The sequence below is a fragment of the Macaca mulatta genome, chromosome 4, assembly GCF_049350105.2.
Source record: "Macaca mulatta isolate MMU2019108-1 chromosome 4, T2T-MMU8v2.0, whole genome shotgun sequence".
In the NCBI taxonomy this organism is placed as follows: domain Eukaryota; kingdom Metazoa; phylum Chordata; class Mammalia; order Primates; family Cercopithecidae; genus Macaca; species Macaca mulatta.
In genome coordinates this window covers 41257862-41285368 of record NC_133409.1, presented here as the reverse complement: position 1 = coordinate 41285368, position 27507 = coordinate 41257862, and the positions used below count along the sequence as shown (strand labels likewise).

The 27507-nt window shown below is 39.7% G+C and overlaps 1 protein-coding gene across 2 annotated transcripts in view; it reads right to left on the bottom strand.

Moving 5' to 3' along the window:
• PDE7B (phosphodiesterase 7B) overlaps nt 1-27507 on the bottom strand; it is a 333398-nt gene that overhangs the window by 12105 nt on the left and 293786 nt on the right. For both annotated transcript variants that reach the window (XM_015137382.3, XM_015137381.3), the window contains 3 exons: nt 9143-9234; nt 3886-4030; nt 1800-1896 (listed from right to left, as the gene is read on the bottom strand). In XM_015137382.3, coding sequence (XP_014992868.1) covers nt 1800-1896; nt 3886-4030; nt 9143-9234 — 334 coding nt within the window. The remainder of the gene's footprint in view (nt 1-1799; nt 1897-3885; nt 4031-9142; nt 9235-27507) is intronic.

Genomic DNA, 27507 nt, shown 5'->3' with positions numbered 1-27507 from the left:
AGCACAATAAGCAGTTTTGAGAAAAGATGATTTTTTTTTTTTTTTTGAGACAGAGTCTTGCTCTGTCACCCAGGCTGGAGTGTAGTGGCACGATCTCGGCTCACTGCAACCTCCGCCCTTCTGGGTTCAAGCAATTTTTTGCTTCAGTCTCCTGAGTAGCTGGGACTACAGGTGGGTGCTACCACGCCCGGCTGATTTTTGTATTTTTAGTAGAGACTGGGTTTCGCCATTTGGCTGGGCTGGTTTCAAGCTCCTGACCTCAGGTGATCTGCCTGCCTCAGCCTCCCAACGTGCCGGGATTACAGGCGTGAGCCACCATGCCAGGCCCGAGAAAAGAAATCTTATAGGCTACATTTCTTGGTTGATACCATTTACTGTACTTAGTTGACAACTTTGATTTACTGGCACTATGGGCCTTACTATCTATCTAAGTGACATGGTCCTGCCCCAAGGTGCTCAGAATCCAAATAAGGTGCAGGATGAGAAAACAAAAGGTTTACACTGCAGTCGATGCTGACTTGTGCACTTTAATCATGCTGGACATGATTGAGTCAAAACCAAGTGGGCTAGAGTAGACTCTTTCCTCTGTCTCATTGTTTGATTTGCAAGGCCGGAGATCTTAGCCCCTCTCTCACTATGGTATTTCAATATTTAACATATCAAACAGTAAAGAAAATATTGATTATATCTAATTTAAAGCCCCCTGGCTCCAATTTCGTCATATTTCCTTTTGTTTTACCTTCCTTGGAGATTTTATTTAGGGGCAACCTGATATTTTGATTTCTAACCACTTATACTCAATTCAAGTGAAATTATATACAGAGTTGTAGGAGTTACATGAGCCCTTTTATTCTGAGAGAAAGATACAGTGAGCAGAGCCTTCTGGCCCCACATGAGCTCAATCAATTCTTCTTCTGTCTTTGGGGCCATCACGATGTTATTGACGCATCTGTCAATGGTGCCTTCTCCAAAAGGCTCACTGTTGCTATTTGACCTCCCCACAGAGCTGGTATGTGGGACACTTCAAGCTTTATTTGTTCTCAGCCTCTCAAACCTGATTCTGTCACTAGCATGAGGGCACTGCTGATGCCTGAACAAACATCCTGCACATTGAAACCCAGCCTGAAGAAACAAGGCTGTATTTAAAGGCTGATACTCCACCCAACATCAAGATCCTGCTAGCTAATTCATTGCTTTATTTCTGAATGAGGTTAATCTTTAAAAAATTATACCCTAGTTCAGATCCACTTGTCTTTTCAGAGCAAAATCCTTCTACCTCACTGTTGAAACTATATTTGAAAGGAAGAACTCACTTTTTGGTAAGCTGTGTCCAATTTCATCATTAATTTTTTTTTTTTTTTTTTAAGAAAGCAAGGAGAAAGAGTACAAAAGGAGTCTAAGTTCTGTCAGAGTGGAAAACATTGACCTCAAACGACATTTAGCCTTTAGGCTGCCCTTAGCTCATTAAAATGAAGGTCAAAGTCAAAATCAAACTGTCCCACACATTCTTATATCCACAGAGGATAGCCATTTATAATCAATGTCCCACTTTTGCTCATTTTTATTTTGCCTCATTACTACCTGTTTCTGTAGTAAGTCAATACGTCAATGTTATTTATTTTTAACTTTTTCCAAAAAAGCGTTGGATTAGTTCCAAGAGAGTTAAAGAGAAAGGTTAGGATAACAAGAGTTGATGAAAGAACAAATGTCATGATAGATCAGCCAGTTCCTGTTTTATTAGGATAAATGCCTACAAGAAGACAGGGCAATGAAATCTCAGCTGTTGGATCACTACTAACCTTGCCTGTAGAATTCTTCACAGACCCTTTCACTCCACTGCTTGCTCATCTCCCAGATTCTACAAGGATTGCAAATGTCGGCACACTTCAAGGCGATCTGAGAAACGACAGGGCAGGGAGAGATTGTCAGAGGATCCTCCTTCAGTTGCAAAGCACCCCAAGCCAAAGGGGCTATCAAGCTGTTCAGTCTGCTCACAGTACCAGGCCCATATTTACAGAGTACCTCCCCGACCTGCCTCTTCAGGAAACTGCACTTATTCACCACTATACAAAGCCTGCATTGAGAATGCTGGCTTTATAGCAGTGAGGAGAGAAGAGCCACAGTCCAAGGACATGTAGCTTGCTGGAAGAGACTTGGGTGGGCAGGCCAAGGAAAGCCATGGCCTGGCTCCTTCTGTAGTCCCACCTCCTGCAGGCAGGGAGGTTGCAGGGTCCCTGGCCAGGCTCAAGTGAGATCATCCGGACCTCACTCTCACAGTAACCACACTGACGAACTCCATACATCACTTAAATTATGCGTGTTGGCATTTATGTCTGCATGTGTAAACTCAGACTGCCAGTCAGGGAACGAAGTCATATCAAATCTAGGAATGCTTTGTTTGCACAGCTAAATTAGGGCCTTCTTGGCTTGCCTCACACTGGTCTGGATCTGGGATGCCAGCTTTTTGTCAGTAATGATGACCCTATGAGAGTTACCTTGAATTCCCAGAGAAGGAGATTATCCCTTTTAACCACCACCTGCTATCAAGAGACCAGCAGTGTTCATTGGTTTGACACAATTCCATGGGATCACAGAACAGAGAGCAATGTTGGAGTCTGGAAGAGCCTTGGATCATATCAACTTTCAAATTTAGTTGTTTATATTTGTTTCCTGGTTAGTGGGGGTACCAGTACATGTTGAAGTAGGTAAGTGTCAGAGAAGCCTCCTCCAGCCTCTGCCTTAAGGAATGCATTTGAGTTAGCAAGACTTCCTTTTGAAATGCAAGTGTTAAAGGCCAAATCTTTCAGCTATTCACAACTTGGCTTTAGTCACTCAAATCAGACACCTGGCTGATCCTTGTGGCATTCAGGAACTAGAAGCCTAGTTTGGAAAGAAATAAGGAAGGAGTCATAGTTCTACAGCTGGGAGTAGGGTATTTCCTGGCAAGAATGGAGCACTTTGGACAGCTACAGAGGGTAGCACAAAAGCCTGGAACAAAACTGTATGATTCAGTCTCCAGGTATAGCTCCATCTCCTCTATCTAGATGAGTCTGGGGTCCATTCACTGTTTTTTGAGCCAAAAGAAAAGGAAGACAAGAGAAAATGGAAGATCAAGAAAGAAGGTTCTGGTTTGGATACCAGGTCACATTTTTATTTGTGAAGTCCACTCTGCCCTGATGTAATTTGTCATGTCACAAATGGCTGCTTGCCATGGAGTAAAACAGGAATGGACTTGACCCAATGTAATTCAATTCAGTTCGACTTTATTTTTTGCTGCCTAGAAATAAGACCAGATAAACATGTTTAAGACTCAGATGAAAATAGAAGTTTAGATAGTAAAAGGAAATCAAGTTAAATAGGTTTAAGGTAAAGGGAGGCCACTTGTCTTTCAATTTTTGTATGTACTGTAGTTAATATAATATGCTTTTGTGTTTCAGAAACAGACTTTTAAAATTGCATGGGTATCACAGTAGCTGATTTTATACCAAGCCACAAAATGTGGTAGACCTTTACTGCATGCAGCCATCCAGCAGGATTACTCTGTGATAAATGAGTTACTGAACAAGAAAAATGAGATATTATCAACTTGTTGACCTAAAACCCAGATTTTGCTTGGTGGGGAACCACTTATAACTTTCATGCATTTCAAAGCCTTTACTAAAATAGGTCACTGCTCTAACTCATACCATTGGAGATAACTCCTTCTCAAATGTGCTAAAATTATTGATCATGGCCCTGAGTGGATTTTTGTTGTTTTGTGTTTTTTTAGAGACAGGATCTCACTCTGTCACCCAGGCTGGAGTGCAGTGGTGCAATCATAGCTCACTGTAGCACAGCTGAGTGTTTTTATTCAACAAAAAGAATAACTTTTATTGTTTTGTTTACCTGAAGCATAAAGTGCCTGTCGTGTGCATTCTCCAGTCTTAAGTCTTTATTGTGGAGGTGAGCTTTCAATCTGGTCAAAAATTCATTCTGCCTGTTGATGTCTGTTGCCAAGATCAAGGAGCCCAGCTGCTGTTCAATATCCTGTCTGCATCCACAAGAATGAAAGAGAAAAACACACACAGCAAATCCCTTTGATGAGGGTGATTGATTTCATCATCAGGTGCCTTGTAATCTAATTTCTGCGTTTGATTCTGTTTATTACACAATGTGCCAGTCTGTCACTGCCTAAGAGCAAGTCTCTCACCCACCAGTTCCGTCCTTGGACAGGAGGCATGCCAAGAACCGTATAAAGTGATTGAAACCTTGAAAAACGAAGTTGTGGTAGTGTAGACATTCCTACGGGTGAAAAAACCTGAAAGCCAAATAGAAATGCATGCTTTAGGGAGGACACAAAAGACTAGAGGAATCATGAGATCTGTGGGGTGTTTTTAGAGTTCATATGTGAAGATGTGCATGGAGAGAGAAAAGGGCATAAGAATAGTAATAAAAATGAAGAGAATAATAGTAAATGGTACTATGGGATGGAAAGATCCATCACTGGAACACAATACATAGACCAGAAAGAGATTCTGGAACTTCAAAAACAATAATTAAGACACTTACAAAACCAGTGGGCAAGAGATATATTAGTCAACAAATGGTATAGAGAAAATGGGATATCTTAGAAAGATAAAGCAAGTTAGAGCTTTACCTCACATATAAAAAGTAATAAAGGAAAGATCTATAAATATTTGTAAAATTTACCTTTAAAAATAAAATATATTTAAGTAGAGTGCATAGGGAATACATATATAGTTTAATGAATAAATAGAAAATGAACACCTTGTAATCACCACTCAGGTCAAGAACACTACCTGCCAGTATCCCAGAGGTCACATTGCCTGTTTCATCACATCCCCTTTCCTTTCAAGCCCGGAAGTAACCACTCTCCTGTTCTTTGTTTTAATAATTTTCTTGCTACTTAGGATTTTACCACCTGTGAGTGCATCTCTAAACCACACAATTTAATTTTAACTGCTTTTGAACTTTAAGTTATATGGTATGTATCAGTGACTGACTTCTTTAGCTAAACATTGTTTTTGAAATTCCTTCATGTTGATGTGTAGGCTATAGTTTATCCTCTTTTGTTACAGTGTACACCACTCCATAAAATTCCATTGATAGTGAAATCCATTCCATTATCCATTCTACTTTTCATGGTCACTTGAGTTTTTTCTAGTGTTTGGCTACTATGAAAAAAGCCACAGTAAATATAATTATATACCTCCAGTTATGCATGTGCAGAAGTCACCCTAGGGTTTATATTCAGGAATGCAATAATTGGATGACAGGGTATGTTTACCTTCAATTTACTAGATAATGTCAATTATTTCCAAAATGATGGTATAAATTTGCACTCCCAGCAGTAGCAGATGAGATTGTTCTACATTCTTACCCTTTATATTTTTTGCCAGTTTGATGGACATGTCATGCAACTCACTGTAGTTTTAATATGAATTTTCTTGTTTACTAATGAGGCTAGACATATTTTCATGTGTTTACTGGCCATTTGTACTTCTTCTTTTGTGAAGTTTCTACTCTGGTTTTTGTCTATTGTTCTGTTAAGTTGTCTTTTTCTTTTTGATTCTGAAGTTCTTTACGTATTTTAAATACCGGTCCTTTGTCAGCTACGTGTTGCAAATATTGTGTCTGTGGTTTGTCTTTTAGCTGTCTTTATGATGTCTATTGATGAAGTCTTAATTTTTATAATTTTTATTTTTAAATTTATAAATAGAGATGGGAGTTTCACTATGTTGACCAGGCTGGTCTCCAACTCTTGGCCTCAAGTGATCCTCCCATCTCCACCTCCCAAAGTGCTAGGATTACAGGCATGAACCACAATGCCACCAGGAAGTCTTAATTGTTAATGTAGTTTAATCTATAAATCTTTTTATTTATGGCTAGTTTTTTCTCCTCTTTAAGAAATTTTTCCCAACTCTGATGAAAAATTTCCCTACATTATATTCTAAAAGCTTTATAATTTCACCATGAACATTTTTGTTTTTAAGCCATACATATATCTTTAATCCAGTTCTGAACATAAAAACAATTATATAAAACAGAAAATTTACAAGAGAAATACAAAATATCTCAAAAAATAAAGTGATATTAAATATTAGTATAGCAGAAAGCAAATTCAAACCACTAGGTGATATTATCTCTCCCATTTTTATTGGTGAGGATTAAAAGTAATTGCTAAGTAATTTGCTGAATTATTGAAAGATTGTAATACCCAATGCTGTCAATGGTATCAGAAAAATGGTTCCCCTCATTCTTTGTTAGGGATTATAAATCAGTACTATGTTTCTGGAGGGTAATTTAGGAATTAGTGGAAAAAGCATTTGATGAACATAAATAATTTGACCAACAGTCCATCTACAAATTAACATTAACATGTTAGTAAAGATATAATTAGTAAAGATATGTTACAAAGATGCTTATTCTATTGTTGTTTATGATAATGAAGCATTCCTTGGCAAAAACAATCACAAAAATTTATAACGAGATTAGTGAAATAAACCATGGTACACTCATACTGTGCAATTATGAAGTATGTACACCTATAGTAACTGACATTGAAAAATGTTATCTTTTTAATGCTAAAAATGAAATGCAAAGCATGTAAAGCATGATCTCTATAGTCATAGAAAATGGAAAGATCTATAATGGGATTATGGTTGATTCTTAAATTTTCTTCTTTATACTTTTCAAAATTATATGAATTCTTTGAAAATATGAATACTTAAGTGTATAGTTGGAAAATAAAATTTTAATTAGGTGAAATGTTTCATGAATCAAATTAAAAGGCAAACTAAAAACTTCAAGTAATATTTACCACATATAACAAATGGTTGCTGTAGTTAATATACAAAGAGTTCTAACAAATGAATAACACTGATAGGAAAATAGGAAGAGACCAAATATAAAAATCTGTTCTCTAAAGAAATAGCAATGATCAGCAAATATATGAAATCTTGGTTGTAAGTAAAGGATGCATACTAATTTAATGAAAACTACTTTCTCTCTATATATATGTATTTGTGCATATATATATTCATACAAAAATGTCAAATTTGCAAATATTTTAAAAAGATAATAAAGATAAAACTCAGTTTTGGTGATGGTACATTGGTACATTTTCTTATAATCCATCAGTGGGAATACAGGTAGATGCAGCCTTTTAGAAGAACAATTGAATAATATACAAGAAACTTAAAAATTCAGACCTTTCTGACCAACAAGTTTTATCTACAAATACTTCCTGAGAAAACAGAGTATCAAAGTTTGGGATATTGGAAACCATTTAAATTCTAAATGAAAGGCAGTAGTTGTATACAATAATGCCATATGACTGATAAAATAATTTTAATTTACGTAGCAGGTTTAATAATTTGGGAAAAAAGTCTTTATAGTAAACAAAAAATTTCAGGACATAAACTGTAAAATAAGTTCCCCAAATAACCGTATTTTGTTAAAATAAGTTTGTTTTGAAAAAAGACTAAACAAAAATAAACTAGCCAGGTTAACGTGAACTATCCCTGGATGGCAGAATTACTAGTAATTTCAGTTTTCTCTTTCATATCAAGCTGAATCAATGAAAGTGCTAAAAATCTCCATTTTTGGCCCTTAAAAAGAGCAACTTCACATAGTTCAAACTAACACTTTCCTGACTTTTCCTTACTTTTTATAATTAACCTGCCCTACCTTTAAAATCAGAAAAATGGCATTAAATCATTTACCTGTGATAGAAGGAATAATAATAATGATTATGATAGTGACTTTTGTTATAAAGTTTTCACATATACTATTGTATAACAATTATTCTTCTGGCAAAAGCAATTTATAACACTGTGTTCCACAAAGACACATAAAAATATATTTTTCAATGGAATCCATAGACATGAAATGAATATTTTAGGAAAGAAATATTAGTTGAGTAACAGGATGAATGCAGGTACTGACTGGGAGAAGCCTGGTCACCCAAGAGTCCTTTCCCCTTTCTCTTGCATTTTCTTCTTTCCTGTTCTCACTATTCTTCCTTTCCTTCTTCTCCTTTCTTCTTTATCTGTCTCTCCCCTTACCTCCTCTTTTCTTCTTCTCACTTGATTTCTTGCTCTAGTTTTTAGTTCTTTTTACATTTAATTCTCCAATCTTTGCAATTTATTATTTTAGTAAAAGGCATAAGTTTTTATTCCATGCACGAGAGCTGGTTTTATTTAGTTCCAGGGAGTAACAATTTATCAGAACTGAAATTACTCCTGCAAATTTCACATTCCTCTGGGTGCTAGGAAATAGCATGAGATCAAATCAGAGGGCCAGGAATCAATCCACAACCCAGAGTATGCTGCTTGTTCAGTTGGGAGATACCACTTGGTCCTTGACCTCAAGTTATGTGCCTGTCTCGAAGGAGGGTACAGCAATCTATGTCCTCTTTTCACCTAAGTTTCTTGGGCTCTGCACGTGTTCATTAAACAGATCAGAATTAATGGTGGCCTTGGAAGCCAGTATTAGCAGCTAACTTGGGGCCGGCAGGAAAATGAAGCAATGGCCTCAGATTTAGTGGGACTCGGCCTACATACCATGGCTATCAAATAATGAACCAGAAAACGAGTGTCTCCTCTTCTGTTTAAAGTGCAAGAGACATAAGGTAAATTAATTGGTGAAAAAACTGCTAGGGCCATTTCAATTACTTAGTAAAAGACATTTTAGAAAAGAATTTCTGACTTCTATTTTTGCTAAGACTGGCAATTACAAAACATACTTTTTGAACTCTAGCTTGAGAATGCCTGGGTTCCTTCTTGATAAATATTTATTACTTGGATCTACATGGGAGGACAATTTTGCTAAACTAAAGGACGGGAATTTGGCAAAGCCGAGCACTGATGCTGAAGTGTGTGAAAACTGAGAGCTGTTTATTATCCCTTTTCCTGACTGTAGGTCATTGACTGTGCAAGGCCCTTTGAAAGCACACAGAGATTTTGGTTTCTGGGTTGCTGTAACTGACACCAAATCTCCTCTGATAGACAGCTCAGTGTAGGCAGGAAGCACAGCCGGCTGGCTCTCTGCCATTCACGCAAAGGGTCCCAAGCCTGCCCTAGAGAAAGTGGCTTATCTTTACTGTGTGCACATCAGTATGTTTCATCTTGGCAGCACTTACGTCATTTCCTTTGGCAAGTGAGCAAGAAGCCTTGATTCTCGAAGCATGCCAATTGTAGATCGCCAGTGGTGATTCTCCAGGACAGACATATTCTAGAAAGAAAGAAAGTAAGAGTTATAAACGAGAGGGAAGCCAGATACTGATCTTTCATGCTGAATACAGCTCCACGGATGCCAGCATTTTCCCTCCAGTTTGTACCTGATGACACAGAGGCAGACCAGGAAGAAAAAAAAACAAAACCCACAAGATAAAACAACCATGAGGTCTAGTCTCAAGGCTATGATGATGATGGGAGACCAGCAGGGCCCACAGCTGACCCTCTGCTGCAGGGTTGAATAAGGATCTATTTCCAGCATCATTCACTCCTGCCTCTGCCCCTCTTTAAATAGCTCAGTCAGGCCATGCTAAATGAAAGAAAGTGAAACAGGTAGTAATGGATACCATGGCACTATAGTCATAACATAATCCAAGATTATACTAGCAGACTGATTGGAGGCAAGCCTCACAATCTCTGGTCTAATCTACTGCACTGACCATCATTTCTTAACACTAAGAACCTCCTAAGACCAAACCACCAGGGTAGCTGGTGACACATTCAGACTCCTGAGTCGCAGTAATTATGGTTCTGATTTGATAGGCTTGTGGTAATACATTCACGTGTACACTAAGGTTTGAGAACCATTATCTTGCAGGCAGCTCTGCCGGTAATCTTTGTGACCAGTACCTTGGCATTTAGCTGATTAAATCCGTGAGTTGGAATCTACAATTACTTCCTTGCTCAGTTATCTTAACATTGCTGTCCTTGAGGGAACCTGTGTTATATTCAATCTCTCCCTTGACCTGTTATTTTAAATATGCTTTTTATCTGAACAATTAACCATTTAAATGATGAATATTTCTTACACTCGATTGTGTTTTGTTCTAATTAGCAAACATTATGTCCTTACCACTGACTTCATAGATACAGAATAGAACTCCTCTTGACCTCAGGCAATATTTTATTTGTTCATTCAGTCGCCATTTTGTTTCAAGAGTCGTTATAATCTTACAAAACATAAGAGGATGGTTGCTATGGTTTGAATGTCCCCTCCAAAACACATGCTGAAACTTAATCCACAATGTGACAGTATTGAGAGGTGGGGCCTTTAAGAGGTGATTGGATTGTGGAGTAATCTATTTATGGATTAATGGATTATCATGGAAGATAAACTGGTAGCTTATGAGAGAGGAAGAGAGAGGAGCTAACACTTTAGCATGCTCAGTCCCCTCTCTGTGTGATGCCCTGAGACGCCTCAGGACTCTGCACAGTCTCCACTAGCAAGAAGACTCTCACCAAGATGCAGCTCCCTCTATCTTGACCTTCTCAGCCTCTATAACTGTAAGAAATAAATTTTGCTTCCTTGTAAATTACTCAGTTTCAGGTATTCTGTTATAAGCAACAGAAAAATGGACTAAGAAAATAACATTCAATAAAAAGTGAGAGACACTGTATAATTTCATGCATATGAGGTACCTAGAGCAGCCACAGTCTTAGAGACAGAAAGTAGAATGGGTGGTTGCCAAGGACTAAGGAGAGGGAGGAACAGGGAATTATTTTTAAATGGGCACAGGGTTTAGTTTTGCAAGATGAAAAGAGTTCTAGAGATGGGTGGTGGTGATGATTGCACATTATGAAAGTACTTAATACCACTGAATTGTACACTTCAAAATGGTTAAGATGGTAATTTTTTTTTTTTTTTTTTTTTTCTGGAGACAGAGTCTCGCTCTGTCGCCCAGGCTGGAGTGCAGTGGCGCGATCTCGGCTCACTGCAAGCTCCGCCTCCTGGGTTCACGCCATTCTCCTGCCTCAGCCTCCTGAGTAGCTGGTACTACAGGTGCCTGCCACCAGGCCCGGCTAATTTTGTTTTGTATTTTTTAGTAGAGATGGGGTTTCGCCGTGTTAGCCAGGATGGTCTCTATCTCCTGACCTCGTGATCCGCCCGCCTCGGCCTCCGAAAGCGCTGAGATTACAGGCGTGAGCCACTGTGCCTGGCCTAAGATGGTAAATTTTATATTACATGTATTTTACCACAATTAAAAAGTAAGGGAAAAGAAGCAAGGAAAATAATATAGTGACGAAATGGAGTCAGAAGTGAGGCTAAAAACCATCCCATTATATCATGTCCCTACTGTATCTGAGCCACCCATATCATGTTCAACTTTTTCAGCAAATGAGGAAAGAGAATCTCTGTTAGTGACACAATCAACCAATACTCCATTAGGAAAACACAAGTCAGGAAAGCTGCAACTGTTCTTGATTCTAAAACTATTCTTGATTCTAAAACTACACACTAATTTATCTCCAAGACTTTGTTATGAGGTAAGTTTCATGAGGCTGAGTCTCATACCCATCTTCTGTAGAGTCTGTCCTATTGCTATTCATTTCACTAATTGCCAAGGAGTCATTATTCTTTATTTACCACTTGACCATGTTTGAAGCAGTAATTAAATTTTGTAACTTTTATCAACTGGTCTATTAATTCCTCTTGGGCACACAACAAAAGAGAAGCTTGATTGGAAATCACATGCTAGGCTAACTTGTTTTGATTGTAAAGATCTAGGAGAGAAGAGAGTGATAGATTAGTGTGATGTAACAGATGTTCAATTCTGCGATGACATTTAATTCAGTCGCTCATGAGTTCATTTGCAAGACTAATTCAAGTAGATGTGAATATGAGTGCCCTCCTGTTAGTTTTTCAAGGGCCAGAAAGCTGTAACAAGACCTGATGATAAATGACACCATATCCCCTTGTAGTGGAACAAAAATGTCTGGAAGATGGCCTTAAGCATGGTGATGTATGCCAGCCTGACTTAACATCTTCATTAATAATCTTCCTGAAGACAGAATAAAAGGATACTTGGGAAATTTGCTGGTGAAACCATATTTGGAGATGAGCACCAGGGAAATGCAAGAAAATTGGGTTAGCTTGGAAGCTGGTATGGATTAAAAGACAATAGAGTAGATGATTGCAAACACAGCCTTTGTGGAAGAGTCATTACGCATGAAAGCATGTTTTGGCCAGAACTGCGGTGGAAATAGGGGCACTATGGTGGTTTCCAGAGAGTAAGAAAAGAACAGCATGGAGAGGAGAGACTAACATTTATCAATCACCAACTCTGTGCCAGGCACTTTTCATGCCCTCATCTAAACCTCACATACCCCTCCACTATTTTGATCATGAATTCATAGGTCATAAAAAACTCAGGTTTCTTAGGGAGGCCACACAGCTAGTGAGTAGCTGAGGAAGGCCTCACCCATGCCTGCAGACTCAAACCTAAGCTCTGCATACCGCCCTTGCTGCCTCCCAAGAATTTTCTCTGTGCTACCACATCCAAGCATCAGAAGCCTGAAATTGACAAGCTGATAAATACCTGGAATTATACCTAATTTGCCAAAATTACCTATAGTTGCTGTTCAAAAAAACAAACAAAAAAACTAAGGTTGATTGTTCTAATTAGATACTAGTTTCTAAACCCACATTGGAATTCTTGCATTTACCTCCGAATCTGGTTCTATTGCTAAAAATCTTGTGACCTCTCCTTTCCAACAAAGCTCTTATAGTCCAAATAAATGATATCATGTTAGTAAGACTATAACTTACGAATATAAATATTAAATTATTAATATATGATGGTGTCCTTTCCTTTTGCTACCCTAATGCCCCCCAAGGTGGTTTATTATCTGCAAACACCTCTTTCTCTGTGTTCACTTATCAAACCAGCCCCTGCCTTTCAAATTTCACTTCAAATACTTCATCCACAAGGCCATCTGCAATCATTCCAGGCAAAGGCAAATGCTTTATCTCCTGAGTCTTATACTCTTTTTGAATTTTTCTCTGGCATTCCAGAAGTCCTGGGTCCTATTAAATTCAGTCCCATTGATGTGTATTAGAGTTCTTTATGCACTTCCTTTTCTTTTACTACATTATAAGCTAGGTATGAGTAGGCAGCTGACCTTGTTCCTTTTGTACCCACTCAAACCTATGCCTCACATAGAGTTTCTATAAATTTGCTAAGAAAACAAATTACTTGATTTCATTCAACAAATGAACATAGCACTTACTATGTTCTAGGCACTGTGATATGTGCTTGGAATACATCAGTGAACAAAACAGACAAGGAACTAGTAGTGGTAGAGATGGTGTATTAGTCTGTTTTCACACTGCTGATAAAGACATACCTGAGACTGGGCAATTTACCAAAGAAAGAGGTTTAATGGACTTACAGTTCCACCTGGCTGGGGAAGCCTTACAATCATGGTGGAAGGCAAGGAGAAGCAAGTCACATCTTACATGGATGGCAGCAGGTGAACAGAGAGCTTGTGCAGGAAAACTCCCCTTTATGAAACCATCAGATCTTGTGAGACTTATTATCACGAGAAGGTCATGGGAAAGACCTGCCCCCATGATTCAATTACTTCCCACCGGGTACCTCCCACAATTCCCACAGAATTTAAGATGAGATTTGGCTGGGGACACAGCCAAACCATATCAGATGGGGAGAGACAGGCAATAAACAATAAACATAATAAATACTTTCATGCTGGAAAGAGTTGGATAGCATGTTAGAAGATAATAAATGCATGGAGAGAAGAGCAGAATAATGGGCATCTGAGAGTCCCCACTTTCAGATATAGTGGGGGCTGGTAAGGTAGTCATGGGGAAAGGTGAGATTTGAGCAAAAGCTTGAAGGCAGGAGGGAGTTAGTCATTCCTGTCTGGGGGAAGAGCATTCTAGAGAGAACAGCTGGAGCAAGGGCCTCAAGGGAGGAGCTAACAGCTGTGAGGTCAATGCACAGTGAGAGGGGAAGTATGAAGACATGAAGTCAGCAAGGTCATGAGACACCAGACCAGGCACAGCCTTCTGGCAATTACAAACATTTTGGTTTTTACTCTGAGAGAAATAAGGAGCCACTGCAAGGGTTTGGGAGGAGTAAAATTATATGACTTACATTTAAATAAGGCCACTTTTGGTGTATGTTGACAATAGACTTTGGTAGGGGTAAGGGAAGAAACAAGTTGAAATGGTTTGTATCTGTTTCCCCAGCCAAATCTCATGTTCAGTTGTAATCCCCAATAGTGGAGGTGGGGCCTGGTGGGAGGGGATTGGATTATGAGTGTGGTTTCTCCTGAATGATTTGGCACCATCCCTTTAATGCTGTTCTTGTGATAGTGAGTTCTTTTTTTTTTTTTTTTTTTTTGAGACGGAGTCTCGCTCTGTCACCCAGGCTGGAGTGCAGTGGCCAGATCTCAGCTCACTGCAAGCTCCGCCTCCCGGGTTCACACCATTCTCTTGCCTCAGCCTCCCAAGTAGCTGGGACTACAGGTGCCCGCCACCTCGCCCGGCTAGTTTTTTGTACTTTTTTTAAGTAGAGACGGGGTTTCACCGTATTAACCAGGATGGTCTCGATCTCCTGACCTCGTGATCCGCCCGTCTCGGCCTCCCAAAGTGCTGGGATTACAGGCTTGAGCCACCACGCCCGGCCGATAGTGAGTTCTTATGAGATCTGCTTGTTTAAAAGTATGTAGCACCTTGTCATCACTCACTCTCTTGCTTCTACTCTAGCTGTGTGAAATGCCTACTCCCTTTGCCATCTGCCAGGACTGTAAATTTCCTAAGGTCTCCCCAGAAGCCAAGCAGATGCCAGCATCATGCTTCCTGTACATCCTGTGGAACAATAAGCCAATTAAACCTCTTTATAAATTACCCAGTCGCAGGTATTTCTTTATCGCAATGTGAGAAGGGACTAATACACAAGTGGAAGGCTATTTGGGGCAATAGCACTCATCCAGGTAAGAGGTGATAGAGATGTGGATGGGGGAGGTAGCAGCAGAGGTGGTGAGAGGTGGTTGATTTCTGGGTCTGCAGGATGATTCCAGTGTTTCTGGTATGGGCACAGAAGGATGGAGTGCCCATTAACTGGGAAAGCTGCAGTGGAGCAGGTGTAGAGTTCAGTGTGGGACATGTGGAGTTTGAGGTGCCATTAGACACATGGCAGCACAGTGAGGATATCAAATAACCAAAGCAGTAACAACAACAAAAGGAAAACACAACGGTTATGTAAGTGCTGTAGTAATTGGTGGGTTAGAGGAAGAATGTTACACAAAGGGAAGGATCACACCAAGTCATCATTTTGATGGCCTTAGGTTTAAGATTAAGTGTCAGGTATGCCAGAGACTCCTGTTTGTTCATCCCGTTTACCCGATTTCCTTTCTTCCTTAGTCATAGAACCTCAGTTTTTAAATGGGCTTATGGCTATTCAGAATAAAGACAGCATTTCTCAGCCTCCTTTACAACTAGGTGGGATCATTTGGTGAAGTTCTGATCCACTAAATGTTAGCAGAAGTGTGTGGGATTTCCAGGAAGGTTGTTTAAAGCAAAGGTGGACTCATCTGAGAGAGGCTTCTTTTGCTTTTCCCCATTCTATCTTCTCACTGGAATGCAGCAGGAATGGTTTGACCTCCAGCAGCTACCTTGGGTGAGGAGGACAAGTGCCCTACTCAAGAGATGACAGATTGTAGAACTAAAAGGATCCTGGGTCTGTAATGATTTTCTGGAGCTATTGTGTCTTCCTTGGACTTCCAACTGCCAAACTTTTATGAAAGTTAGGAATAAACTTCTCTCTTGTTTAAATCACAAATATACCAAGTACATTTAAAGTTAATTTGTCTTCCATGTCATCCCGAAAGAGCTAATGAGAGGGCCTTTTCAATGTCTTGATTTATAGTAAGGCTTGGTTTGGGCATAGGAAATGATAATAAAGGATTACATAACTCCAAAAAAGAGTGAGAGGAATTGCCTTAATAAAGTTGGGAACACACATGCACACACACACATGACCTTATCTACTTATTTCTGAGACAAATCATTGATCTGCTTGGAAAGCTTTTCTTGGTTCTCTCAACAGAACTGACAGCTTCATCTTCCAGACCTCCTACACCCACAGGAAACTTCTATCCTAGTGTCTATTACACCTTGTAACACTTTGTTCACTGGCCTTGTTCCCACATGTCAGTGGACTGCTCATTCAGTGAATTTTGAAAAACTATTTTTCTCACACTTTTCAGAGCTGATAACTTTCAAAAATCATAAGTGTGAGTGGTTACAAAAGACGTAATGTCAAGTGTATTAGTGAATGTTGGTATTTTAATATAAAATTACTATATCACTCTTTTGGGTATTAAATGTGTCTAAGGGAACCTAATAACAACGGCATTTAATGCCCATTCAGCACCCATTGAAAAACACCCACATGAATAATTTAACTTATTTAAGTCAGAACTATTAAATAAATTCTTTTACCTCTAGAGCTTATATTTTCATTCTATTTCTCCATAGATTTTTATTTTAATGTAATATAATTTTATATGTGAAAATCTTTTATTATCATTCTATTATTTCTCTGCAACAAAATTCTATAAATTGAAATTTGATTTAAAAATATTTCCTAACATCAGGCTCTAAGTACTAAATATTTTTCCAGCTTGAGTTTATAGTGTAACTCTTATCAGTAACTCATTGGTCAAAACACATGTTTATTGCAAATTTGGAAATAATAATTATGCTCAAGAATAATAATTTATTGGTCATATGTCTGTTTATGAGATGAATGGGGGAGTTATCGTACCTCAGTTACAGGAGACTTCCTTTAATATTTTTAATTGCTCCTGATATGGCTTGGCTGTGTCCCCATCCAAATCTCATCTTGTAGTTCCCATAATCCCTATATGTGATGGGAGGGACCTGGTGAGAGGTAACTGAATCATGGTGGTGGTCCCCCAACCTGTTCTCATGACAGTGAGAGAGTTCCCATGAGATCTGACGGCTTTATAAGGGGCTTTTTCCCCTTTGCTCGGCACTTCTCCTTCCTGCCACCATGTGAAGAAGGATGTGTTTGCCTCCCCTTCTACTATGATGGTAAGTTTCCTGAGGCCTCCCCAGTGCTGTGGAACTGTGAGTCAATTAAACCCATTTCCTTTACAAATTACCCAATCTCACGTATGTCTTTATAGCACCATGAGAATGGACTAATATGGTACTGAGAGTCAGGTGCTGTTATAAAGATACCTGAAAATGTGGAAGTAAGTTTGGAACTGGGTAACAGGCATACGTTGGAACAGTTTGGAGGGCTCAGAAGAAGACAGAAAAATGTGGGAAAGTTTGGAACTTCCTAGAGACTTGTTGCATGGCTTTGCCCAAAATGCTGATAGTGATATGGACAATAAAGTCTAGGCTGAGATGGTCTCAGATGAACATGAAGAACTTGTTGGGAACTGGAATAAAAGTGACTCTGCTATGCTTTAGCAAAGAGACTGGTGGCATTTTGCCCCTGCTCTAGAGATCTGTGGAACTTTGAACTTGAGAGAGATGATTTAGAGTATCTGACAGAAGAAATTTCTAAGTGGCAAAGCATTCAAAGGGAAGCAGAGCATAAAAGTTTGGAAAATGTGTAGGCTGATGATGCAATAGAAAAACCCATTTTCTGGGGAGAAATTCAAGCCAGCTGCAGAAATTTGCATAAGTCATGAGTCAAATGTTAATCACCAAGACAATGGGGAAAATGTCTCCAAGGCATATCAGAGACCTCCATGGCAGCCCGAACCATCACAGGCCTGGAGGCCTGGGAGGTAAAAGTGGTTTCCTGGGCCAGGGTCCAGGGTTCCTCTGCTCTCTGCAGCCTTGGGACATGGTGCCCTGCATCCCAGCTGCTTCAGCTCCAGCCATGGCTAAAAGGGGCCAAGGTGTAGCTCAGGCCATTGCTTCAGAAGGTGCAACTCCAAGCCTTAGCGGCTTCCACATGGTGTTGAGCTTGTGGGTCCACAGAAATCAAGAACTGAGGTTTGGGAACCTCCACCTACATTTCATAGGATGTACGGAAATGCCTGTATGTCCAGGCATAAGTTTCTGTAGGGGCAGAACCCTCATGGAAAATCTCTGCTAGGGCAGTGCAGAAGAGAAATGTAGGATTGGAGCCCCCCCCGCCACACAGTCCCCACTGGGGCACTGCCTTGTGGAGCTGTGAGAAGAGGGCCACTGTCTTCCAGACCCCAGAATGGTAGATCCACCTATAGCTTGCACCTGTGTACCTGGAAAAACCACAGACACTCAATACTATCCCGTGAAAGCAGCTGGGAAGGAGGTTGTACCCTGCAAGGCCACAGGAATGGAGCTGCCCAAGGCATGGGAGCCCACCTGTTGCATCAGTGTGACCTAGATGTGAGACATGGAGTCAAAGGAGATCATTTTGGAACTTTAAGGTTTAATGACTGCCTTATTGGATGGTGGACTTGCATGGGGCCTGTAGCCCTTTTGTTTTGGCCAATTTCTCCCATTTGGAATGGGTGTATTTACCCAATGCCTGTGACCCCATTGTATCTAGGAAGTAACTAACTTGCTTTGATTTTATAGGCTCCTAGGTAAAAGAGACTTGCTTTGTCTCAGATAAGACCATGGACTTGGACTTTTGGTTTAATGCTGGAATGAGTTAAAACTGTGGGGAATGTTGGAAAGGCATGACTATGTTTTGAAATGCAAGGACATGAAATTTGGGAGGTGCCAGGGGTAGAATGATATGGTTTGGCTGTGTTCCTATCCAAATCTCATCTTGAATTGTAGTTCCCATAATCCCTACATGTGATGGGAGGGACCTGGTGGGAGGTAATTGAATCATGGGGGTGGTCCCCCATGCTGTTCTCGTGATAGTGCATGAGTTCTCATTACATCTGATGGTTTTATAAGGGTTTTTTTCCCTTTTGCTCACACTTCTCCTTCCTGCCACCATGTAAAGAAGGACGTGTTTGCTTCCCCTTCTGCTGTGATTGTAAGTTTCCTGAGGCTTCAATAGCCCTGCGGAACTGTGGGTCAATTAAACCTCTTTCCTTGATAAATTACCTGGTCTCAGGTGTGTCCTTATAGCAGCATGAGTATGGACTAATACAGTTCCTTTGGTATTTTTATACCCATATCAGTATAAAATATAACTTAGAATGAGTCAGACATCTGTCTGTCTTTTGGAAAGTGGAAATAGGGTAACTGTGAAAGGTAAGTGGAAAAGTGGAACTGGCTTCACTGCCCTGCAAGCACATTCCAGGTAGGTCAGTTTAAGGACCTAAAAATGGATTATGTTAACACTGTTTATGCCTGTGTACCCCTTGGAAAGTCTTCACATATCCCCATGGGCACACATACCCTGTGTGAAAACTGTGGCCATATATGACTGCTATTGAGGGCAGGGAGCATATCGTATTCATCTCTGTGCCATGGTATGTGGCACAGTGCCACTTAAATAAGTAAATATTTGTTGAATGGGTGCTGAGTAATTGATACCCCAAAGTTCAGTAGCTGCAAAAGTTAAAAGAACTGTTAAAAGAAAGAGCCCTATTTGAATTTTTGGTCAATATCTGATAGAAGCCAGATTTAGGATCTTCTGTAGTGAAATCCTTAGACTCAGGTAAAATCCAAAGAAATTTTAAAATTATTACAGCAATTGGTTCCCTCCCACTACTCATTCACAGACAACAGGATTAGGTAAATGACTCAAGAAATAACATGTATCAGCTTGCATTTGTCAATTCCAAGATGCAATGAGATCATTCCAAGAATTTTTAATCATTGCTACTCCTTCTGCATGGTATACTCTCTGTGTATTCTTAGTAAGACTGCAATAATAAGCAGGAGAAGCTATTAAATATTCCCTGGACATCAGAACTGTTCTGGGTATTGAGGATATCACAGTGAATGAGTTAGGTGACCAGAAATGTACTGTCTGTCTGGGAAGTGGACATCAAATCAGGCAATAGCGATTGGAGTGAAACATACTGTGATAAGGAAAGTAAGAGAGTACTGGAAAATCACATAGGAGGGGCTTTAAGATGGAATTTTAGAGAAAAAGAAGGCTTTCAGGAGGGAAATATGTCCAAATTGAGATCAAAAGGATGAGCAAGTTAGAGAGGAATCAGAGAGTACAGACAACATACTCTATTGTATATTGTATTTGAGTAAAATATACCATGGAATATTACATTTTATTCAAATAGAAGAAAGAGCATGGGTGTGAAGATCTGTAAGCAAGAAGAATACTTTATATCTTTATCTTGTTTTGTTTTTATCTAGGAATTATCACTTTCTAATAGAAAACATATTTTACTTACTTTCTGTTTCCCTTAGAATAAAGCAGACTTTTTTGTTTGTTTTGTTCATCTTCTGTACTCCTGCACCTAGCATATATTCAGCACTCCATATATATCTGCTGAATGGACAAAGGATTGAGTGATATGTTTGGGAAACTGGAAGTTCAGCCTCGATGCACAGAAGCCTGGGAGGGGAATGGTGGGAAGTGAGGCTGGAAGGAATGGCAGGGGTCAGATCAGAACGGGGATGGTAAATTGTGTTAAGTCATTTGGACTCAATCCTGAGGCACAGTAGGGTTTTAAGCAGGAATTGATGTGGTCAGATTTGAGTTTCAGGAAACTCCTTCTGTCTTCATAGTGGAAAAATGGCTAAACCAGGCAAGGCTGAGAGTAGGTGGATGAGAGGATGATGCTGGTGCCCTGAACCTAGGGGTGGCGAGCAGACTTGCATACACTGGGATTTCTTAGTGAATTGCCAGAGATAAGAATGCTGTATCCTCCCTAGCAAGAAGCAGCTCTACTCCTACAGACTCATCTTTCACAGAGGCTCAATGACTCATATCAACCAAAGGTAGACTGAGAAAAAGAAGAAAAGCATCCGAAATGGTCATGGAGATCTAAACACGTGGTGAGAGGATACAATTTACTATCCTTTGAAACCCTAACCGGTTCTAGAATACCACATCAGGTACCATGTCTGTCTACTTTTAAGAAGTATCAGTTCAGTAATTTCACATTATCCTGATGACAATGTGTTCTAGTGGCTCAAACTGTTCCTACTTGCAGTTTTAAGAGTAATCTTCATCTTAAAGTTGAAGGAGTGAGCATCTACCTTTGTGACAACAAAACCTATTCGAACTTTAATTTGAAAAAAAAAAAAAACCCTTCCAACTTCTAAGGCAAAAGCTTCACTTCCCTTTGTGCCTGAATTAGCAAGTATTTTTCACCCTAAAAACAAAACAATTCCTTTGCTAGTATCGTACCTGGCCTTTAATACACCACCAACACAGGTTTTCAAATTAAGTCAAGAGGGTATTTGGCAAACAGAATCTGGCCGAGCAGAGTTGCTATCATACAAGGCAGATTTAAACTGCTTTTTCCTCTATTTGTTGGACACTTTCTTTGATTAAAATACTTCAAATGATGATGATAAACTGAATCTGGGGTACAACAGGAACCAGAGTTAATTGCACAATTTAAATCCAGAGGATACAGAAAGAAAAACATCAGGAACATTGTCTGTATTTTCATTTTTAATTGCTCATGAAACAAGGTGCAAGACTTTAGGAGATAATGGAGGCTGCTGAGTTCTTCCCTAACAAGCCAAGTGGTCTCCTTGGTAACGCTATGAGAGCCCCAGCCTAGGAGGTCTCAGTGGAATAGAAGCTCCTTGAGCCCTAAACAAGACCTTGGCCCTTGAAGAAACGATAGCACTGCCTTGTTTAATGACTGTTTGAAGATATCTTTCTCTTATTTGTTCTTCATCTGTCCAAGACACTGAGCTGAGAGCAGGGAGTGGGGATACCAATTGCTGTCTGCAGAGAAGCCTGGGGTTCAGATTGGGGATGGCAGAAACTTTATGGAACAGAAAGTCAAATTTGAGGCTCCTTTTATAATTTTAACACTACTTTCCAAAAACACCTTTCATACTGTAGAAATTGTGAGCTTATGTTAATCTTTGCAGAGGTTTGTTTGATGGGGGTGGTCATAGGACCACGTGGAAGGAATATTCTCCTGGCTAGGTCAACTTCATGTCTGTGATTCAGACTCATTAAGAATAAAAAGTGGTTCAAAATGCTGAACCCCCTCTAAGTGCTTGTGATAAATGACTGAGAAAACTGATTATAAACTTCTGTAAGACATTACAGAATGCAATAAATAAAATGTTTATGGGACAATGTTTTAAGTCATTATTTTAAGGATGCTCTGTCATGAGTAAATGATAGAGTCCATGTTGTTGGACTCTATCGAAAGGAGTTAAATTTAAAATTGAACTGAAAGTTATGCCTTTACAATTCATAATCACCAATGTTGTATGTGACTTAATGCTTACTTTGCACAGTTGCCGAGCCCACCATTAAAATTGTATGTGGGTTGGAGGGTGAAGGAACAGAAAGTAAATTCTTGGTTCTATTTCTCACGTGCTGTTTTTCCTCCCAGTCCATCCTGGACACCTGGACTGCTTCCAGTCTGAAGAGAGAGGTGCCAAGTGGAAGTGCCTTCAGTGCCTTCATGTTGAACTTGGTTGGCAGTTCAGTGAGTGAGTCCCGCCCAGAGAACAGACCATGGGAGGGAGCCCTCTGACCTGACCTTCACTCCAGCTGCCCTTCTCTCTCTTTATCTCAGGGCAGAATAACAGGCTGGATGTTATGCAATGATCTTCTTATTTATTAGAACTAAAAGAGCACAGCCAACAGAAGGAGGGAGAGGAAGCCCTCTTCCATTTTATCTCATTTATAATAAGTCTGGATTGTAGCAAAGTCACGCACAGGGTGTTCCCCAAGCCACATAATTCCTGGCACATCCTCTCTACGGTATTCTTGTTGACCAAATGTGCATGCATAATTTTTGTGTATATATGTACATATATATTTTTCATTCATTACCATGGTTCTTAACATTTTCAGAATCTGCAACTCATTTTAAAATTTGATGAGAGTAAGTTATAGACCCTCTTCCTAGACAAATGTTCATACAGACATCCTGTGAAAATTTGCAAATAGCTCCCTGAAAGCCCATTTGTATCTCAGCAAACAGGCCCTTGAGAGGCTAAAAGGCTACGTTTGCAAAGATTTTAAAATATCACGTGTTGTATTTTGGTTGGTTTTGCTCAGCTTACATATTATGTAACGTTATCTTTTTTCCCTTTGATATTGAAAACTTGAAGATTTGTGCCAGTTCCTCATCTATAACGTAATGTGGAGTAAAGATTTCTTGATCCAGGTCATGTCCTGTCCAACTAATCTGAAGTTACTACAAAAGAGAGCATGGGCACGGAATCATGATAGGCACAAGACACTGATCAGAGACGGGGCTGTAGATGGCAGGACCATACTCAGCTAAAGGCCACCAGACATTCCATTTTCAGTTATTCTGGAGTTGTGGAATTTAATTCTAAAAGTACATCAGCTCATCCTGCCTCTATTGCCTTATTTTCATCTCAGCTATTAAAAATGTTACACTTTTTTTTTGTTTTTGAGATGGAGTCTCGCTCTGTTGCCCGGGCTGGAGTGCAGTGGCACCATCTGGGCTCACTGCAATCTCTGCCTCCCGGGTTCACGCCATTCTCCTGCCTCAGCCTCCCGAGTAGCCGGGACTACAGGCGCCCGCCACCGTGCGCGGCTAATTTTTTGTATTTTTAGTAGAGATGGGGTTTCACCGTGTTAGCCAGGATGGTCTCAATCTCCTGACCTCATGATCCGCCCGCCTTGGCCTCCCAACATGCTGGGATTACAGGTGTGAGCCACCACGCCCGGTCTACTCAAACTTTCTGAGGCCCAATTTATAGAATTCTTTTTCTATGCTCTTTATTTTCCCCCTGAAACTATCTGCAGAATCAGTTTCCCTTTCCCCTGTCTTCCCATCACATTCATTTGTAGCTAAATACTTTAAAGTATCTATCAAGCCTCTCACACTTTAGATCACTTTTCTTTTCTCTTCTTTTTTTTTTTTTTCTTTGAGACGGAGTCTCCCTCTGTTGCCCAGGCTGGAGTACAGTGGTGCCATATTGGCTCACTTCAACCTCCGCCTCCTGGGTTCAAGTGATTCTTCTGTCTCAGTCTCCCAAGTAGCTGGGATTACAAGCATGTGCCACCACGTCCAGCTAATTTTTGTATTTTTAGTAGAGGTGGGGTTTCACCGTGTTAGCCAGGCTGTCCAACTACTGACCTCAAGTGATCCCCCTGCCTCAGCCTCCCAAAGTGCTGGGATAACAGGCGTGAGCCACTGCTCCTGGCCTTGATCACTTTTCTAGAACCCTCTTGTCTGCCTCACTACAATAGGAGGATTGTAGGAGAGCTGTTAGTTTCTTGCACACGGTAGGTGATCAGTATGAATTTCAGAGGCAGTATGCATAGTTCTTAGGCACTTTGGCTCTGGAAACCAAAAAGTTGAGTTCTAATTCCAGTTCTACTATTATCTGCTTATTTTCAGGAAAAACACTTACATTTCCCAAGTATCAGTAGCCACTGGGCTATTGTGAAGATTAATAATATATGACATCAAAGGCATTTGGCACAGTGTTTGGGTCATAGTAAGTGTTGAACAAAGGTTAGTTAAATAGTTTGTTGAACTGAACTTTTTGAAAGAAATGTTTTTCATCTTTTTGATGTTCCTTAGTATAGTTAATAGTGATGGTATATAGCCAAAAATAAAGGGATCATAATTTTTTGACAAAATTGAAATTTCCTATTATTTTCAAGTCCTTTTAAACAATTTTTACTTTCAGTATTTACAAGTACCAATTTGGCTAAGAAAATTTCAGCTTGTATTCTAGCCAGCTGTGGAACACTGGAGATATCTGTATGGTGCTATGTGATACTGCCTTGCCTTTAACTTTGTTCTGAAATCTTAAACGACATGGATCTACAGCCTCCAAGAGATCCTAAGACCAGTTGAACAGGTGACTGATACAGGTAGTGTCCTGAATGTGGTCCCTAGACCTATACCTCAATTTCTCCCTAGTCATCATCAAAGAGATCCTTCTTGGTTGGGCATGGTAGCTCAGGCCTGTAGTCCCAGGTGGCTCATGACAGTAATCCTAATGTTTTGGTAGGCTGAGGTGGGATGATCACTTGAGGCCAGGAGTTCGAAACTAGCCTGGGCAACATAGTGAGACCCTGTCCCTACAAAAAACAGAATTAGGTGTGGTGGCAGGTGCCTGTAGTCCCAGCTACTAGGGAGGCTGGGGTGGAGGGATTGCTTGAGCCCAGGAATTCCAGGCTGCAGTGAGCTATGATCGCACTACTGCACTCCAGCCTGGGTGAGAAAGCAAGACCCTGTTTCTGAAAACACACACACACACAGACACACACACACACAGAGACACACACACACAGACACACACACACACAGACACACACACACACACACACAGAGACACATACATGGATCCCTCTCTCTTCTCTTTCCTTACAGGGACAAGGCCAGAGAATTAGAGAATAAATTTACTACTGTGGGGGGAGAAAAAAACCAAACCAGTAGCTCACTTTATTCTAGTAACGTCTTTGGATACAAAGAACAGCACAAGTATCTACTCTTTAAAGATTTTAAAAAAACAATTGTATCAACATGAACTAATCCCTCAAACCTCTTTCAAATTGGGATTAAGTTTGCTTGGATTTTGCTCATTTTGAGCATCTGAGTTTGAACAAATGTTTGAGGGCAGAGATTGTGTTTCATTCATCTTTGAACTTCTAGGACTTCGATAATCAGCCATATATTGCAATATATGCAGTAAGTTTATATTGCTGATTAAAAATATGTGACTATATGTTGCATTGAAAAGGCCTGTAGAACTTGGTTGTATTAGAGTGTTCATTTTTAATAAAAAGATGAAAATAGGCCAGGCATGGTGGCTCACGCTTGTAATCCTAGCACTTGGGGAGGCCAAGGCGGGTGGATCACCTGAGGTCAGGGGTTAGAGACCTGCCTGGCCAACATGGCGAAAGCCCATCTCTACTAAAGCCACAAAAATTAGCCTGGCATGGTGGTGGGCGCCTGTAATCCCAGCTACTCAGGAGGCTGAGGCAGGAGAATCGCTTGAACCCAGGAGGCAGAAGTTGCAGTGAGCTGAGACCGAGCCGCTGTACTCCAGCCTGGGTGACAGAGCAAGACTCCATCAAAAAAAAAAAAAAAAAAAAGAAAGAAAAAAGAAAAGAAATGTTATTAAAAACTATCTTCACTTCAAAAGTTTGAGAAAAAAATCAATTTTTCCGAGAAAATCTTTAGTATCTGAATCAGATAGATTGGGGTATTTCTGAGAATCAATTTTTGTTAATCATCAGTGAGCATGTAATTCTTCACTTACTAATGAAATTCTATACTTATATTCTTGTTTTTATGTCTTTCTTTAATATTTAGCATATTTCTTTCTGAATTGCTCTCTAAATAAGAACTTGCTACATGTTCTTAGTATATTACATGTGAAAGTGTAGTTTTATGACCTTGGTTTTTATGTACAAATCAGTCAATAGCAGTAGTTACTCTCTGAAACGTCATTGGTAGGATTTATTTGATGATGAGAAATTAGAATCATGTAAACATTTACATTATATGTTAATGGACTGAGTAGCCAACCTTGTTGACTGATTTTCTTTTTCTAATAAATGACATTTGAAAAAGTCAAAATTGACAGGAGGGAAAAAAAAACTTGTTTTGGGGGTTTTCACGATAGTCATTCATTTTTTCCCTAGTTAAATATCTGTGTCTTTTCTCAAGCAATACATTTTGCTGCTGAGATGGTTTAGAAAATTAAGTTTTAGCTTTTTTTAAATCTTTGTTTAGATTTTAGGTCACCATCAAAAGGCTTTTTTGGTTCTATTATCCTGTCTCCTCTACGTGGCCATATCTATCCCAGCTCTAGGTGCTGGCTGGCAGCTCAAGGGAGCTCAGAATTGAAATATATGCTAGGTAAACATATATGTCTTGGAAACCTGTTTCCTATCTGTGCCCAAAGCTAATCAACTGGATGGAGAAAGGCTTCTTTTCATGTTCCAATTGTACTTTATTGAAAAAAAAATGCATCCTCAAGTTGCAAAATCTTGTTTAATGCAGCTGTTTTATGGGCATCTGCCAGGATTTCTTTCAGCACTCATTTTTTTTTTTTTTTTCAAAAGATCTACTAAAACTGATATCAATGACTCTCTTGTGTGAAATGATTTTGTTAATGACAGCTGAAAGTATTCAAAGAACCACATTGAAAATTCTGGAAGTAACTCATTTACGATCTAGGGCTTAATATCTGAAACAATGTTGTAGAGAAGAATTCTTCAGGCCAACCTTCTCATATTGCTCAACTATTTTATAACAATGAAGTATGCCTATTGTCTTTAATAACATATCTCTGACTCAGAGGCCAACACAGTTCAGAAATGGCCCCAGAGTCAAGTCTGAATTAGGGTTGCACCTCGGAAATATCCACGGCAGTCCTGCAGGAACTGGCTTTAACTGGCCATTATGTACAAGATAGTCTCCATGG